At 36.3% G+C, this 18,639-nt stretch overlaps 1 protein-coding gene across 1 annotated transcript in view; it reads right to left on the bottom strand.

The window, feature by feature from the left end:
• Window positions 1-17,777, bottom strand: part of LOC123533172 (uncharacterized) — a 40,709-nt gene extending 22,932 nt beyond the window's left edge. The window contains exons 1-9 of the mRNA XM_053519381.1: window positions 17,020-17,777; window positions 11,603-11,771; window positions 10,426-10,600; window positions 4,744-4,916; window positions 2,333-2,414; window positions 1,771-1,893; window positions 1,095-1,244; window positions 614-822; window positions 276-372 (exon numbers count right to left, since the gene is read on the bottom strand). Of these exons, the coding sequence (XP_053375356.1) occupies window positions 276-372; window positions 614-822; window positions 1,095-1,244; window positions 1,771-1,893; window positions 2,333-2,414; window positions 4,744-4,916; window positions 10,426-10,600; window positions 11,603-11,771; window positions 17,020-17,150 (1,309 nt within the window). The 5' untranslated portion in view covers window positions 17,151-17,777. The remainder of the gene's footprint in view (window positions 1-275; window positions 373-613; window positions 823-1,094; window positions 1,245-1,770; window positions 1,894-2,332; window positions 2,415-4,743; window positions 4,917-10,425; window positions 10,601-11,602; window positions 11,772-17,019) is intronic.
• Between the last annotated feature and the right edge of the window lie 862 nt (window positions 17,778-18,639).

Below are 18,639 nucleotides of genomic sequence, written 5' to 3'. Positions count from 1 at the left end.
TATATCTAACTGGATAGAATCAGGACTTCCTGTTCATTAATTTGATATAGAAAATTACAACAGATTTAAAACTGATCAGTCTTCCCATTAATGCCATTCTATTAATATAATTAATAATAGTTCAATTCTATTTGTGTCGATAAATGTATAAATAAGATATGTATTTTATTTCCAATTTTTTGCTGCCACAAAGATATCTAATTCCCAATTTTTGCTGGTGCAAAGATATCGAATTCCCATTTTTTCAGACGCAAAAATATTATTCAAAAACTTACCTTTCTGAATGTAGTTATAGAACTGTTTAGTCCAAAGTAAGCCAGCAAAGGCCTGTCTAGCTATCAATCTTTCTTGTTTACCTCGGCATGGTATTACCTTTAAAAAAATAAAAATAATCAAAACGAGTCATACTGATCCCTTTCCAAAAGTGTAACACTACATTCAGCTGGCAACTAAGTTCATTTGTTAGATTCCTACGCGGATGACATTTTCAGAAATATAACCGTTTCTTTACTAAACTTTTCAAAACGTAACTCGTGGCAAGCATAAAAGAAACATAATACTGTAAACGAGTATATTTATCGGAGTATTAATACTCTATTTATTTCGCACTGACCTCGTCATAGAACAGGTCTGCCTCTAAAATCCTCTGTTCGAAGACACGATCAAACCAGTTTGGTGCGAATGTTTGTTTCGCTGGCGGTGCTTCAGCGCTTTGATACAGCCTCACTTTGATAACTGCTTCCTCTCCTGGTGCAAGGTCAAGGACATAATGGCCGGCACATTTCGTCCCAAAGTTCTTTGGATTTACTTTTTCTTTCATACCTTGTAAACAATCAAAGATTTAATCAGGAAAGCAAGACATATTACTTTTGCGTGCACAATTTCTAAGCAGACTTTTTAGAAAATACTTTTGGAAATACTACGAGCATATTAGTTATGAAATACGTTCAGACGACAAGTAAGTTTTTACCAGTATTTAAAAAAGTATCTGTAAAAATGCACAGTCCAAGCTAGGGTCTAGAAAGACACAGTATTCCGGGAAAATAAAAATTAGAGGGTGTAATAACAAATATTTTAAAATGGAAATTACCCACCTTTTACAACATAGTCATGGAACGCATCTTTTTGATATTTTGATGTATTTTTAACCCCATATAGCCTCTTGTAGTTAGTCTCGTTCTCGGTGAACAATAAAGGCACTTCCTTTCCATTGGGATGGCGTCCAAATTCCATTCTAAAAATACCTGTAATATCAGACGTAAGTGCAATTTTATTCCAATTTTGTCAAAATAAAAACAGTTTTAAACAGTATTATATTTAATACCATAATACTTTAATACTAGTATTACGTTTCAAATACGTATAAGCTTTAGGACAAGCACGTATTTTTAGCAGAATGCTTTAGACATTCGAGGAAAATTTAGTTTGGAAGTACTGTTGTCAAAGCTCTTGGTTTGAGTAACTGTGGGGTTTGGAATTGATACAACATAACATTAGCAAGAAAAACAAGATAAAAGAAACTGAAAGGCCCTTAACATGTAGTTTTGACAAAGTCAAAGTAATTCCAAACAAAACCCAGGTGCAAAAGTTTACAAGTTGAATAATAATCCTACGTTGTACATGATTCTAGATCAAATATGTTTGAGATATGCATGACACAGAGTCGGACGGACGGACACTCGCAAATTGTGAGGTCTACAAACCTTACGCTGTTTACTATAAGGTTTCTGTATAATCATGCACCAGCCATATTATCTGAAACATGCTTACCCTCGTCATGACCGTTCACTGGATGTGAGAGGTTGAAGAAGTTATCTACACCCCTATGAGATGGCTCTAATTCTTCTACATACCTATCCATGCTATTTAACCTAGCCCTCTGCTGGGATTCACCTACAAAATAATTACAACCGTAACATCGTATGTAGTGTTGTATTGTATACATCTATATCATGAATACTTAAATGTACAAAATGAAGAAGTAGTATACCAACTGTAACAATTAATCGTTTCGTATTGATTAATTAGAACGGACAACGAAACGTTTCGAGGCATTTTCTCCGTTGAATGTGACTCGAGTTCCCACTACAACTTCTTCTCCTGCCACGCTCCTTTCGAACCCTTGAGCAGGGATTTTTATCTGATCTGAACATTGCAAAGGGAGAAAAACACACAAGATATTTATGAAGGACATATATATGAACAGATTAGCAAGGACAAAACGTCTAGTATGCCCCATGCAAAACAATGCTTGCGATTTTGCGTTCTGTAATTGTTTTAGAGAATTAATATAACAAGGTGTAGATAGATTAAGTGTATGAGTAGTATTAACCTAAAGTCGGATGTTCGCATCTCACCATGCCTGGGGCCTCTGAACTTAGGTGTTGTACCATTGGCTTAAAATCCACAGAGTTCTGAAAGAGAGTTTGAAATATTATAAAACTCGGTTCTAAAACATAGAATAGACAGTGCATATGTAACAGAAAAGAAATACAGTTTATCTCCATGTGCGTTTCCATGGTAACATGTATCAAGAGGGTCGTCAAGAAAGCCCTGTATTGACCTGCTGCTAATTTCTTTAAACTTGACCTAGTTTTTAGAAAGACAAACATTGTAACAGTTTCGTATATTATCAGGCATAAAATGTGTCTTCTTAGGTTTAAACAAGGTTTCTTTCAGATTATCAAGACTGGGCAAAATTTGTGGCCACAAGAGTGTTAACAGTACTATTGATAACGACGCACGACAACGCACGACGGACATATCATCATGTGACCTGGTGTGCTTAAGTTTTATGTGCAGTAAACATGGCAGTTTTATTTATAACATTTTTAATACTTTCCCTTTATAACGAATCCAACTGTTTTCCAATTTGCTTGCCATCTTGAGGACGATATATATATTTAAAACAACATATATTTTTACCTTAGAACACAGGTCTCAAATATTTTGGACAAGTGTCTGGGTTCTGTGATTACATGCAGTAATACTAAACTTTATTTCTTGAACAACTAATCAACAATGGTAAATCTTAAACAAGCGATCAAGAATATAATCAGCATGCCTTGTACATGCCGCAGTGTGATTATAGCTAACTGAAAGGGCAATGAAAGCCTGATAATAAGTTAATTTAATATGAAACTAATCTCAAGCCTTTCATAACGCTGAAAGAATTTTTAAAATCGGGCCACCATTGAAAACGATATGGCAGTTTGAAATTTAAGAAAATGGCTGATCAGGAGGCAGCCATTTTAGTGTGTTTATGACGTCATTTACACACTGTTGAATTTTAGCAAATAACCTTTTAAATAGATTAATTTCATACATTTCTTGAGTGTAAGATGTAAAACATGGTAATTTATTTCATTATAACTGGAAAAAGTAGAGAAATTATTTTACAGAAATAAGTAAATATAGTTAAAATACGTATCTTAAATGTTAATAAATCCGCCATGTGGAAACAAAATGGCCGCCATTTTGATCAAATATTTAAATGCTCATAACTTTCTCATTTTTAAGCCGATTTTGAAAATTCTTTCACTCCTTTAAATGGTTTAAGAAATCCTAGAAGATGGAATTAACATGAAAACAGCATTGCCTTTCCCTTGAAGTATTACTCGGACAAAATTCATTCGGACATGTTAACAATATATTCCCTATGACGTTAAGTTAACTACCCAATGGTCAATCTTCTAGTATACCAACAGAAGAGTGAAAAGTAAAAGCAAACGGTAATAGCTAGTGAATTTGTAGTGCCCTTATGGATTTGCCTTTTTCAGTATTCGATTTCGTCTTTACACATACAGGACGCAGCGTTCGAGAGGCAAAGAATGACTTTTAATAGATAACTTAAAAGAGCGACTTCGGAGGGTAAATAAAATGAGAGAGGCAGGAAATAGGAAAGCGTCTAGACGTGTATTTACACAAGTCATACATTGCGTGCGTTTATTGAGCTTTATTTAATACGAAGAACTTGACAAATTAGGTCTAGCCGTTGTAATAAGTACCTGATTAACCTGAAAATATGTAAATTGGAAAACTTTTTAGCTGGAAAATTTGCTGAGAAATCAATCACTTGTCGTGAAATAAACAATAACAAAACAAATAAGCGGGAGATATTTATCCTTTAGACACTCGTTTGGATAACTAGTGAGTAAAAGTATTCGTAGAGCTGACCTAGAGTCATTTAGTCCACTACGATTTAAAGTTCGTTGCACGGCCAAAAAGGGTCCGTCAATTTATAATATTTTAGTCAGGCTTGGCCTTTATCAAAGTAAAAGGAATAAATTACATTATTTTGAAATAACTGCATTCAGCATTAATACAGATCGAAATGACACTAGTTTTATTGCCGTAAGATTGTGGACCCTAAAGCACAATGGGCGACTATATTTGATCACGTTTTTTCCGAAAGTGACTTCGGTATTTTCCGGTTGCCACTGAACAAGTTATATTTACTGCCGAAGAATGCCGAAAGACGAGAATACGGAATCTCACGGAAATTACCGAATGCCATTACAGGTCCACAACCTAAAATTGTGTTCGATTTACCAACTTCAACTAATCATTTCTCACTGAATCAAGTTTCATTAAATTTCCGTCAGTAGCTGAAATAAATACTGTCTGGGTCAAGAAAATGTCAAAATGTGGAGTAAAAGGCATTGTCTGAATTGTATCGGGAAAACAGACAGGACAAAGCGATAACAATATAGCGCCTGAACAAAGTAATTTAGCATCACCTACATCACAGTCATCTCCCCAGTCCCAGCTATTTCTGTACCACAATGTCGGGAGAACATGTACCGTAGCCCTTTCCGGGCCTCTGTTGATTATTGTATAACGTCCAAGGATATCATTGGGAGTTCCTTTACAATACTCGGCGTAAACATCAAAGTAGCGGCTTTCATCAAACACACCTGAAAATGGATTTGAAAAAAATAAAGCAGTGGTACTAAGGAACGATGAAATGGAAATTTAATTCGCTGGGCATTAATCACAGGTTGTCTTGCGAAGTTCGATGACCGTAGACCATTATATATGTCCATAATTGAGTTCAAAGTTCAATGACCGTAGTCATAACTGATCTGTATTTCAGTTTCTTTAGCAACTTTTTGGTTCTTATTACCAAAGCACATTAACATATGAATTATTAGCACTCTATAGGTATTCTCAAATACTTGTTCTACATGAGAAAAGCAGGGGCCTCCGTGACCGAGTGGTTAAGGTCGCTTGCCCTTCTCCGAAGTGGGTTCGAAACCTCGGTTGTGAGGAAACCGTCCAGCTGGCTTACGGAAGGTCGCTGGTTCCACCCAGGTGCTCGCCCATGCTTGAAACAATGCCTGGAGGATCACCTTGAATCTCCCAACGCCATCAAAAGCTGGGAAGTCGAAAGAAGACAAAACAAGAGGACCATGATGGTCCTGAATCGCTCACCTATCCCCACATGACCCAGTGTTGAACTGAGTATGACGTCGTTATTTCTATTATTTGACATAGTGACCTAGTTTTTTAGCACATGTGACCTAGATATCATCAAGATAAAAAAATCTGACCAATTTTCATGAAGATCCATTGAAAAATATGGCCTCTAGAGAGGTCACAAGGTTTTTCTATTATTTGACCTAATGACCTAGTTTTTGAAGGCACGTGACCCACTTTTAAACTTGACCTAGATATCATCAAGGTGAACATTCTCACCAATTTTCATGAAGATCTCGTGAAAAATATGGCCTCTAGAGAGGTCACAAGGTTTTTCTATTTTTCGACCTACTGACCTATTTTTGACCGCACATGACCCAGTTACAAACCTGACCTAGATATCATCAAGCTGAACATTCTCACCAATTTTCATGAAGATCTTATGAAATATATGGCCTCTAGAGAGGTCACAAGGTTTTTCTATTTTTAAACCTACTGACCTAGTTTTTGATGGCACGTGACCCAGTTTCGAACTTGACCTAGATATCATCAAGATGAACATTCTGACCAACTTTCATAAAGATCCCATGAAAAATGTGACCTCTAGAGTGGTCACAAGCAAAAGTTTACGGACGCACGGACGGACGACGGACGACGGACACCGCGTGATCACAAAAGCTCACCTTGTCACTTTGTGACAGGTGAGCTAAAAAACGGTTTCAGTATCGCTTAGAACAAACCCAACAAAAATACATTAGACAAGAGGACCATGATGGTCCTGAATCGCTCACCTGTCCCCACATGAACCGAGTATGACGTCGTTTTTTTCTATTATTTGACATAGTGACCTAGTTTTTGAGCTCATGTGACCTAGTTCTGAACTTGACCTAGATATCATCAAGATAAAAATTCTGACCAATTTTCATGAATATCCATTGAAAAATATGGCCTCTAGAGAGGTCACAAGGTTTTTCTATTATTTGACATAATGAACTAGTTTTTGAAGGCATGTGACCAAGTTTTGTACTTGATATCATCAAGGTGAACATTCTCGCCAATTTTCATGAAGATCCATTGAACAATATGGCCTCTATAGAGGTCACAAGGTTTTCCTATGTTGAGACTTAGTGACCTAGTTTTTGATCGCAGTTGACCCAGTTTCAAACTTGATCTAGATATCATCAAGATGAACATTCAGACCAACTTTCATAAGGATCCCATTAAAAATATGGCCTCTACAGTGGTCACAAGTTTTTTCTATTATTTGACCTACCGACCTAGTTTTTGACCGCATCTGACCCAGTTTCTATCTTGACCTAGATATTATCAAGATGAACATTCTGACCAATTTTCATGCATATCCCATGAAAAATCTGGCCTCTATAGAGGTCACAAGGTTTTTCTATTATCTGACCTACTGACCTAGTTTTGGACCTGACGTAACCCAGTTTCGAACTTGACTTAAATATCATCAAGATGAACATTCTGACCAATTTTCATGCAGATCCCATGAAAAATATGGCCTCTAGAGAGGTCACAAAGTTTTTTCTATTATTTGACCTACTGACCTAGTTTTGGACTGGACGTGACCCAGTTTCGAACTTGACCTAGATATCATTAGGATGAACATTCTGACCAATTTTCATGCAGATCCCATAAAAATATGACCTCTAGAGAGGTCTAAAGGATTTTCTATTATTTGACCTACTGACCTAGTTTTTGACCGCAGTTGACCCAGTTTCAAACCTGATCTAGATATCATGAAGATAAACATTCAGACCAATTTTCATGCAGATCCCATGAAAAATACGGCCTCTACGGAGGTCACAAGGTTTTTCTATTATTTGACCTACTGACCTAGTTTTGGACCGGACGTGACCCAGTTTCGAACTTCACCTAGATATCATCAAGATGAACACTGACCAATTTTCATGCAGATCCCATGAAAAATATGACATCTAGAGAGGTCACAAGGATTTTCTATTATCTGACCTACTGACCTAGTTTTTGACCGCAGTTGACCCAGTTTCGAACTTCACCTAGATATCATCAAGATGAACATTCTGACCAATTTTGAGTAAGATCCATTGAAAAATATGGCCTCTAAAGAGGTCACAAGGTTTTTCTATTATTTGACCTAGTGACCTAGTTTTTGACCGCATGTGACCCAGTTTCGAACTAGATCTAGATATCATCAAGTTGAACATTCTCACCAATTTCCATGAAGATCCATTGAAAAATATGGCCTCTAGGGAGGTCACAAGGATTTTCTATTTTTAGACCTACTGACCTAGTTTTGGACCGCAGTTGACCCAGTTTCGAACTTGACCTAGTTATCATCAAGATGAACATTCTGACTAATTTTCATGAAGATCCCTTGAAAAATATGGCCTCTAGAGAGGTCACAAAGTTTTTTCTATTATTTGACCTACTGACCTAGTTTTGAACTGGACGTAATCCAGTTTCGAACTTGACCTAGATATCATCAGGATGAACATTCTGACCAATTTTCATGCAGATCCCATAAAAAATATGACCTCTAGAGAGGTCACAAGGATTTTCTATTATTTGACCTACTGACCTAGTTTTTGACCGCAGTTGACCCAGTTTCAAACCTGATCTAGATATCATGAAGATAAACATTAAGACCAATTTTCATGCAGATCCCATGAAAAATACGGCCTCTACGGAGGTCACAAGGTTTTTCTATTATTTGACCTACTGACCTAGTTTTGGACCGGACGTGACCCAGTTTCGAACTTCACCTAGATATCATCAAGATGAACACTGACCAATTTTCATGCAGATCCCATGAAAAATATGACATCTAGAGAGGTCACAAGGATTTTCTATTATCTGACCTACTGACCTAGTTTTTGACCGCAGTTGACCCAGTTTCGAACTTCACCTAGATATCATCAAGATGAACATTCTGACCAATTTTGAGTAAGATCCATTGAAAAATATGGCCTCTAAAGAGGTCACAAGGTTTTTCTATTATTTGACCTAGTGACCTAGTTTTTGACCGCATGTGACCTAGTTTCGAACTAGATCTAGATATCATCAAGTTGAACATTCTCACCAATTTCCATGAAGATCCATTGAAAAATATGGCCTCTAGGGAGGTCACAAGGATTTTCTATTTTTAGACCTACTGACCTAGTTTTGGACCGCAGTTGACCCAGTTTCGAACTTGACCTAGTTATCATCAAGATGAACATTCTGACCAATTTTCATGAAGATCCCTTGAAAAATATGGCCTCTAGAGAGGTCACAAAGTTTTTTCTATTATTTGACCTACTGACCTAGTTTTGAACTGTACGTAATCCAGTTTCGAACTTGACCTAGATATCATCAGGATGAACATTCTGACCAATTTTCATGCAGATCCCATAAAAAATATGACCTCTAGAGAGGTCACAAGGATTTTCTATTATTTGACCTACTGACATAGTTTTTGACCGCAGTTGACCCAGTTTCAAACCTGATCTAGATATCATGAAGATAAACATTAAGACCAATTTTCATGCAGATCCCATGAAAAATACGGCCTCTACGGAGGTCACAAGGTTTTTCTATTATTTGACCTACTGACCTAGTTTTGGACCGGACGTGACCCAGTTTCGAACTTCACCTAGATATCATCAAGATGAACACTGACCAATTTTCATGCAGATCCCATGAAAAATATGACATCTAGAGAGGTCACAAGGATTTTCTATTATCTGACCTACTGACCTAGTTTTTGACCGCAGTTGACCCAGTTTCGAACTTCACCTAGATATCATCAAGATGAACATTCTGACCAATTTTGATGAAGATCCATTGAAAAATATGGCCTCTAGAGAGGTCACAAGGTTTTTCTTTTTTTAGACCTACTGACCTAGTTTTTGACCGCACGTGACCCAGTTTCGAACTTGACCTAAATATCGTCAAGGTGAACATTCTGACCAACTTTCATAAAGATCCCCTGAAAAATGTGACCTCTAGAGTGGTCACAAGCAAAAGTTTACGCACGCACGAACGGACGCACGCACGCACGGACGACGGACGCTGCGCGATCACAAAAGCTCACCTTGTCACTTTGTGACAGGTGAGCTAAAAACCAATGACTTTTAATGAGAATTGTCATGATGGAACGCCAAATTAAATAAACCCAGATATTCGAAATTCTTTATTAATTTTAACCTATCGTGAAACAATAAAATTGAAAAGAGCGTTCTTTTTTATTACGCACGATGTTATTCAATTTAAGGCTTCAGCGAGAGGTGCAAATCAATTCATGTCTGCAAAAAGTCATTTTTCGAGAGGCTGCGTTTAACTGAATTGCAGAGAGCTTCAGATAATTAGCGACATGTTCAAATAATTGAGTTTCTGCTAATGTCGAATTCTGCCATAAATGATTTCAACCGAGGTAAAAACGACTTCTCTTGATTTCAATTACTGCGTTCTGCAAATATTTAGAACCTCTCTTTAACTATGTAAATGCGTGGTACAAATGATATGAATTAATGCTCTCACTAATTCATTGAGAGAGAGAGGTCTATCAATACGCACAAACATCATTTTTCAAAAAGAGCATTGATTTATTTGAAGCGAGCATTAATTGAATTGTAGAGATCTTGGGTCAAGGTCAAGGTCATGAAATGATGTGTGTTTTTTTTTTTTGCGCACAAAACTGTAGCATTCTTGGGCATGCTTCGGGGCCATTTGTCACCAATAGTGACAGCTCTTGTTCAGTAGGCAATACACTTACATGAGCTTACCAGGCATCAATATTTGAAATATTTTGATACCAATGTTTATATAGAACTTGCTTATTTGTGGATCGGACACCTTAGAGAGGGGTTGGGTTTCTGCTAGTTGGCCTATTCGCTAACGCAAAATGAAATTGGTCAGATTATATTCTTTTTTAACTTTTCTGATAAGGCATGGTTAATTTGAGCTTGAAATCTTTCTATTTCTTTACTACTGATTGATTCAACAATCCAACAAAAATTTCCAAACCTGTATCTAGCAATTCATATTCTGGATCGTGAACAGTCCGAATGGCGTTTTCCCTTTCGATTTTAGCGTATGGAAATTCTTTCTGCGGGTATTTGTATAATGCCTTCATGTAGGAATGGGTTGGCGTATTGTCGAGATAGTAATACAACTCTTTCACGTCTTCTCCATGGTTTCCCTGTTGAGTATAGTAGACACAACTTGACCCCGATGGTTGACCTTTGTATTATAATACATAAAGAGGCACAACTTATTATTGAAAAGGAGTGTACGTAAATCACGAGCTGCACGCGAAAATGGAAAAATAAATTTGTGTGAATATAAATTAGTGTATTGGAAAGTTTTAACTGATCAAATGTAAATAAACTTAGTCTATATAAATATACACAGCTACCCTAAGGCCCCTTATTTCTTCAATGAAATAATCGATATGAATAATCAGGCTAAGGTCAACCATCGCGGTCAAGATGCGACTATTATAATAGCATATATATCTGTAATATTTGTATTCAAAACCAAGATGGCCAGGTATATGTAAACTTGTTTCTGTTGGGTTTTACACCGTTTTTTTCAGTGGCCAGTGTATCTACAATGGTACATGTATCTGTATATAACCTGTTCTCATAAAACAACTAACTTTCTTACAACTTTTCCTTACGGCACAAATTACTTTAGAGGTATTGCCTACGAAGATAGAACTCAACGACGAATGGTGAAACTGATACAGTATAAAAAGGTTCAGACAATGAGTACTTTACAGATTCAATCAATTGATCCTATCGACTGCTAGTATCGAGTCAGTTTATAAATGTCGAATCCGATTCTGCTGCATCATTTGTTAACATCTTGCTAACGTACTTGAATAATATAAAAACCGGCAAGTGACTGCATCATGGAAAATATGTAAATTACTCATCGCAGTGGTATGGTAAATAAAGATGAAAAAATTCTTGAATTTCCAGACGGATACCAAGAAAACTATCTTCAATTATTAAGAAATAACATCTATATTATGTGTTAAGGAATAGGGAAAGTATAGATAAAATAACCATGCTAAACAAGGCCTTTTCGACCTTAACTGACTCCTGTATTTTAGATCAATGTTTTTCTTTATGTTAAATTTGAATACAGAATTCAACTGAACTGCCAGTAATTCTGGTTAACAGCAGTTATGATTTACCTGATGTCCATTTAGGCCATAGAGACGCTCTTTCAGGATTGGATCTTTAGTGTTCCATAGCGAGAGCGCCAAACACAACCGGCACTGTCTGTCGGTCAAACCCATCAAACCGTCCTCACCCCATCGATACGCACGTGATCTTGCCATATCGTGCGTAAAATGATTCCAGCTGGAAATGAAAACAAGAGCTATCGGAGGACAGCAACGCTCGAATATTCAACAGCCTTGTCAACTGAATGAATAATACATAAGTCGAAAAAGTTTCATAATTTTGTAAAAATGCAATGCAGATTTATGGAACCTGCGCAATGCATGCCAGATCATCTCAGAACAAGTGTGTGAAGTTTCAATTCATTCCCATCAGCGGGTATTGAGATACCAGCTTACATACAAAAACTACAGTTTGTAAACCAGAATTGCTAAGTCGAAAACGGGGCATAAATTTGTAAAAAGCAAAATAGAGTTATGCAACCTGTGCAGTTTATCACAGTGAATAAGTGTGTGAAGTTTCAATCCATTCCCAAAAGTGGTTACTGAGATACCAACTAACATACAAAAACTTTACCAAATTGGGACGCTGACCCTGACGGCGACACATGGGTGAGTCCAACATAGTAGCTCTACCTATTCTTCGAACAGTCGAGCTAAAAATGCTATATATACGTCCATGCTCAGGGTCTACAACTGAACCTCAAGGACGGATTACCTGCCTTTATTAAGCAGCCAGTCAACTGACGTCCAAAATTGACTCTTTGTTCTATTTTAACTTATCTTAAGCAGCCACCTGCCTCAAGCAGACGAATTGTGTTACTCCCTTTGCCGGCCGTTTAATACAAGTTTGACTGTATTTCATTTTTTTTTTTTTGTCTATTTCACGATTGAAATTGGCTAAACGTTTAAGAGAAGTAACGGAAGAACGATGGACATTCAACGGTCCTAAAAGTTCACTACGAGCGCTTCTTGCTCAGATACGTTAAATATGCAATTTGCACACAACCATTATAACGGTTGACATTCAGAGTATAATGGTGAAAATGACTTTCAGCAACCGAATCTAAATGGAATCTGAAATCACGCCAAGTATTGCGTTTTTATTATCTTGCTAATGGGAGAAGGTTTAATGTCATCTCGAGGGACTCTTAGTGTAATGTATTTTATGTGACTGCCACTGCATACAATTATGCTGTCTGCTTCACAACCATTTAATGGTAAATACTTATTCTGGCTATACAGACTAGATAATCATTTTTAATATTTATAATCATTTTGTCTAATATATTCTGACCGAACTTTCTTGGCCCTGATTATATCCAGGATTCAGGAGATGCAGAAACCAATCTTTCACAGACCCAGTGATTTGATAAGAAAAGGGACATAATTATACAAAATTTGAATAGCCTCAGGAGTTATCTCATGTGAACAAAACACAGGGCCTGAACACAGTCTAGTAAATACTATGAAATGATGCTCTATATATCTAACATAAACCAAATGGAATTTGAAATATTTTGAGAGCAGTTTAGTGTTTTAATATCAATCTTTCCTTTTTCAATTCAACTCGCTGACAGCTTTCTAAGAATAATGTTTTCTTTCAGATAAAGGTTTTCCTACATTTTCTCATATATTACATATGTTGTCAGGTATTTGAAAGCCTCGTTGTTGACGTTCTTGAATAAAATAATAAACAAAACAAAAAGAACACGTAAAAACATCTAACTAGAGTAATTCTCTGAAATAGCCATGTTTAAACATCTTTGCGGCATTTTATCCAAGGAATAAGAATCATTTGCAAATAATTATAAAGACTATATTTATTCCTGTTGTTGTTGTTTTTGTTAATGTTGCTACATAAAATTTTGCAGGTATATAACTGAATTTTGCAGTATTCGACTGTACAATGTATGACACAGTTTAAAGACAAACCTCAACCTTGGAGAGTAGTGTCAGTAACTTGTCCTAGTTGTATTTAATCTTAGCAAGTCAGAAACAACTGTTTATTTCATAAATCTTCTGTCAGTGAGGGAACTTGTTTTGTTTTGTTTTTTGTAATATATTTATGATACTAACAGCTTAAACTAGTAGCATGCAGTGTTTAATATCAAAGCAACAGTTTAGTGCATCGGAATACCACCCGGCCAATTAACCGACTCAAAACGTTTCATTACTCCAGTTCATATAATAGTAGTCGCAACTTGACCGCGATGGTTGACCTTAGGTTGATTATTCAAATCGATTGTTTCATTGTAGAAATATGGGGTGCTTAGGGTAGCCGTCAATCTTAAATTTATGAATGCAAAGAGCAGAAGCGTTTTACGTACACTCCTTTTCAATAATAGGTTGTAACTAATTATGTATTATAATACAAAGGACAACAATCGGGGTCTTATTGAATGGCTTGTCAGTCCACAGTCAAAACCATTGTCCTTTAATTAAGTTACATAATTTACTTCTTAAAACACAACATTATATATCATAACTATTACATGGGTCGTCTCATGGAGAAACAACAAACAAGTATGATGTAATACAGTTATCTAAGGGAAATCAAATTCTACCATATTTTACAAATACATGTTATTTGTATTGTTATAGCCAAGGAATTTCCAAAGCTCCCGTGCATCATGAGAAAAAAAAAGTATGTAGATAAAAAGGTCCGTGATGAAAAAAAAAATATACGGTTAAGTTATTTTTCAGTAAAATTATTTTAAACTGTTCCCAAATATTCAAACGCATAATGTGTAGTAAGTGATACGCAAAATTTGAGACCTGACGTTAAGATGAAATAGAGAATAATAGGTTACAGTCTTTTGAGAAAGGGTTTCTCAAACGATGCTATAGATCGAGGCTGGCCGAGCTCCTTCCGGACCATATCTAGCCGAGTCTGAGTAATCCCTTTCTCAAAAGACAGTAACCTGTTATTTTATTTATCATGCCATTATTAACAACTTTTAGTTTTTTGTTGAATAGGAGCGCGAATTACTGAATATACGGTAGGCGGGGGTCTTACAATCTGATGTCCTTGGACTTTATTATAGGTTTATACAGCGACATGAGAAAGACTGCTTTTCTCAGACAGGCTTTATCAGGCAGTTGTTATAGTAATGGCATGATAAAATAACTTCAAATTTTCAGGTTTGAAAGGCAAAATAATATTCTTCATAAATATTGTGTTATCTCAATTTTATTTTTTTTTTTGTCACTAATACAGGTTTTCTCACGAAACGGCCCATAATTTATTATGTATCATAGTCGTTTGTGAAAGAAGTTCTACAACGTATATACATACAGAATGGTTTTCCGGTCAATAATCAATACTATTGTCCGAGGTCAGAAAAAAACCCGGATCAAATAGCAGTCGAAAAAAATGTAATAAAGGTCATTTTCCATTGACTAAACATGAACTGTTACAAAAATTATACATTTATAAGGTGCAGACTTGAATATTACGTGAAAGGTTAAGGCGCGTCTCAAAGGAACTATATAATGGATATTAGCTTCTCTCAGGTAAACTTGATAGATGGTGCTGTAAACTGTAATGAGCCGCACTTGTAATTCGTATGTACAGGTATATCTGACATAAAACATAAGCAAGATATTCTATAAATCGCTCTCGCGGATGTCTATAATTAATTCTAGCAATGACGTGAATTATTGATGAATATCTGCCTCGTTTACATACTTAGACTATGTCATTTCAATTTCGCTGCCAATTATGTCGCGAAAAAAATGGAAAAGTGCTTTAGGCAAAAAAGGGGGCACAAAACCAATCGTACTCGCTTCACTCAAATCCAATATCCTGTGTGAGAACAGACTCTGCAATATTCCGTGTATTGTAGGGACTGTTTTCAATGTACATTAAAATGGAGTGCTTTCAAACGTACATCTCACGGGCACAATTAGAAAAGGATGTTTTTCGATGTTTCACTTGGTGATAAAGTAATTCCAAATTGCAAGCATTTTGCACATCGAGGGCTGAGCGCGAAACTATTGTATTTTGCTCTTTATTTCTGCACACTTACAACAGTTTCCCTCTCAGTCATCGACATTGTTTTATAGCAGCTAAATGGATGTGTCTAGATGCACGGCAGCTGCATTACGTAGCTTTATAATACACAATTACTAACTTTAGCATGTTTTGTTGTAATACGCAAGGATATCCTTCTTCCCAGTATTAAGTTCTATTATTGTTATTTTTATAGTTTTTACTTAAAGCCCTGCTCCGCGGCTATTCAAATTCTATTGTGTGTATGCAACCCATGATAACAATAGGTAACAGTTAACGGCCACGCGCCACACTTTAGCAGGCAAAACCACAGGTATTTTATATAAAATTTTATATGAAACAGACTCTACTTTGACAGGCGTCACTGTTCATAGTCAGGATTTTCATGCTATTTCAGTGACAATTTAAGGTTAAAAGGTAGAACTGGAGCAGGTCTTTAACGTTTCGTGTTTTATCCTGCTTTTCCTTTTCTCATCGTATAGCCAGCTTTCTTCTTTGAGTCCCAGCTAATATATTTTATACGTCACTTATAAACAAAGATTTTTCAGTAAAAAGCTGAGTAAAACGGTCAATGACAAGGTGCTTTGTCAAGAAATAAGTTTTGAAATATTAGATCTCCCGTTCAGAACAGCAAACAGCTTCTGATGGCCTACACACAGACCGACAATGAATGACTATGCTGTCCCTAGCCAAGTTTCTGCAACGTCCGATTGTCAGTAATAAATTAAAGCTACGTTCTCTACGTCTGCAAATTAGGAAAATGTACGCTCTACTAAAATACATATATCGTACATGATTTTCCTGAAGATGCTCTTTCTTCAGTTGTTTCAAAGTTCTATTCGTTCCTTATTTCAACCGATTCTCCCTTACAGCGCCATACTCTATGGATAAGCCTATAAAACAAAGGGTTTCTTGTAATGAGGCCTACTCTTTCCACTCCCAGGGATGGCTTATTTCATGATCTGATAAATTATCCCCAGTCAAAAACGACTAACAGTGCTTCACTACCCCCGACAAAAAGCTAACAGAACCGCCCCTGTACAAAACAATACCGCTCTATTGATTGTTAGCTACATGTAATTTAATACTTGAACATGCGAGATATAGGGCAAACTGAAACTATATGATAACTGCCGACCAATATAGTTCATCGTGTTAACTGTATAAATTGTATAAACATGACCGAGTTACAAGTTACATTTATATGAATGGGCCTATACGGTCATACGAGGACACCATACACGTTAAAAACAACCGTGCAACCAAAATAAAATCGACCCCTTTGGAAGCATAGAACGCCACATAACAGCATGTTTGTTCGAGAGCGGTAATTAAATGTGTTTTAAAAATCATTAAAATCCTTGTTCACTGATTACGGTCAAGGTCAGTGAACAGCTGGTATACAAGTACTTACCAGTCCCCATTTTCCGAGTAATCCTCCCGGACAGTACCCCACTGGCGTTCTGATAGGTATGGTCCCCAACGTTTCCAGTTCAACGCTCTTTCCTTATCTTCCTTTAATCGCTTCCTCTCTAACCCTGCCATAGTAAATTATTTTACTTTCACCTCCTCACTTAATCTTCCCTCTGTCTGTTTATCCCATCACAAATAATTCTTTAAAATATATTAGCCACTAGTAACGTCAGAGAACGCAATAACAAATAATTATTTCGGTCACTTCTATAATATAAAGTTCTTGCGTCCCTAGACCGTATTTTTGCTGCACGCTTGCAATTTATGCAAAACAGAACATGTATAATAGAACTTTTCCACGACCTATTTTACAGTAAAACACATCTACACGATTACAGGTTAGCTACCCTTTGCTATCTACGTCCGTAAACTTTTTTATCCTGAAGTTAATAAATAAAATGCATTCGTGCAACATGCACAGAAATAATGTCAGTCAGTCAGAATCACATTTTTCTCCTCCGTTGAGTATATATGTAAACAACTCAACGAATAAACACACAATAACCCAACTGTAAACTACGTGTTTTCTACGATAATTCGGTCACAGCTGTACATACTATAGTGGTGAAATTTCCGTGTGGTGAGATAGCTATATCAATAAAGAAATTGTCGTTCTTTTTTTATCAATGAACCACTTATTTGAGTTTATCAATGAACCTATAAAATGCCTTAAAAAGCACGCATTTCCACACGGTTTATTCTACAATAGTGTTAAAGCTTATCAGTCGGTCATGTCATGTAAATAAAATAAACAAACTAAATGATATCCTTTATTTTATCTGTCTAACGTATATAGTGGTGTGAAATAAGTACTAGCCATCTAGGCCAATGTTTTATCGGTTAATGTCAGCATTTTTTTTTGAGGCACTCACTTTTTTGTCTCGCCTTTAAATGTCACGTATTAATATTTAGTTTCCAAGGTACCAACCTCATTATGCTTTAATAGAATACCACTCCTGTAAGCTCTTTATGGAATTGCGCGAATAAATTCCAGTGTCCATTATCCGTCGTTTTTCAATAACATTCTGAGGAGACGAGGTATTTGTCAGCTTAAAGGGAATCCAGAAAGAAAAAGCACCGCAAAATTGCACGGTCATATTGATATAGTCAACCATTACTGCCGTAAGTCCGTCTTCAAGAACTGGTAACTCCGGTGTCATTAATTTAAGCATTAGCAACGAAATAGCTCAATATGCAATAGAACTTGACGGTAATTTTTAAACTGAGTAAAGCTTTTAAATTATCGTCTGACATAAAGATTCCATTAATCTGTTCGGCGTGCTAAAATATAGCTACTCACCTTGTTCTTTTAGGTAGTTACTGCGAACTACAATGTCATAAAATTATGTTTGACATAAAATGAGGTGTACTTACTGTTCTATTTTTGTTTTTGATATGAAAAGAAAAGCACCACGTGCTCACAGATGCCATTGATTGTCGTCTGAAGACTTTAGAATCGACAAAGGTTCCACCGTTCTTGTTGCAGTGGAGTGGTGTTAAATCTTCAATGTTAGCAATTCGGCGTCATTTTACTCCGTAAAATCTCTAAACACCATTAAAA

Source organism: Mercenaria mercenaria, chromosome 12 (assembly GCF_021730395.1).
Source record: "Mercenaria mercenaria strain notata chromosome 12, MADL_Memer_1, whole genome shotgun sequence".
NCBI classification, from domain to species: domain Eukaryota; kingdom Metazoa; phylum Mollusca; class Bivalvia; order Venerida; family Veneridae; genus Mercenaria; species Mercenaria mercenaria.
The sequence above is the reverse complement of the archived record's forward strand: the minus strand, read 5'-3'. Positions and strand labels throughout refer to the sequence as shown.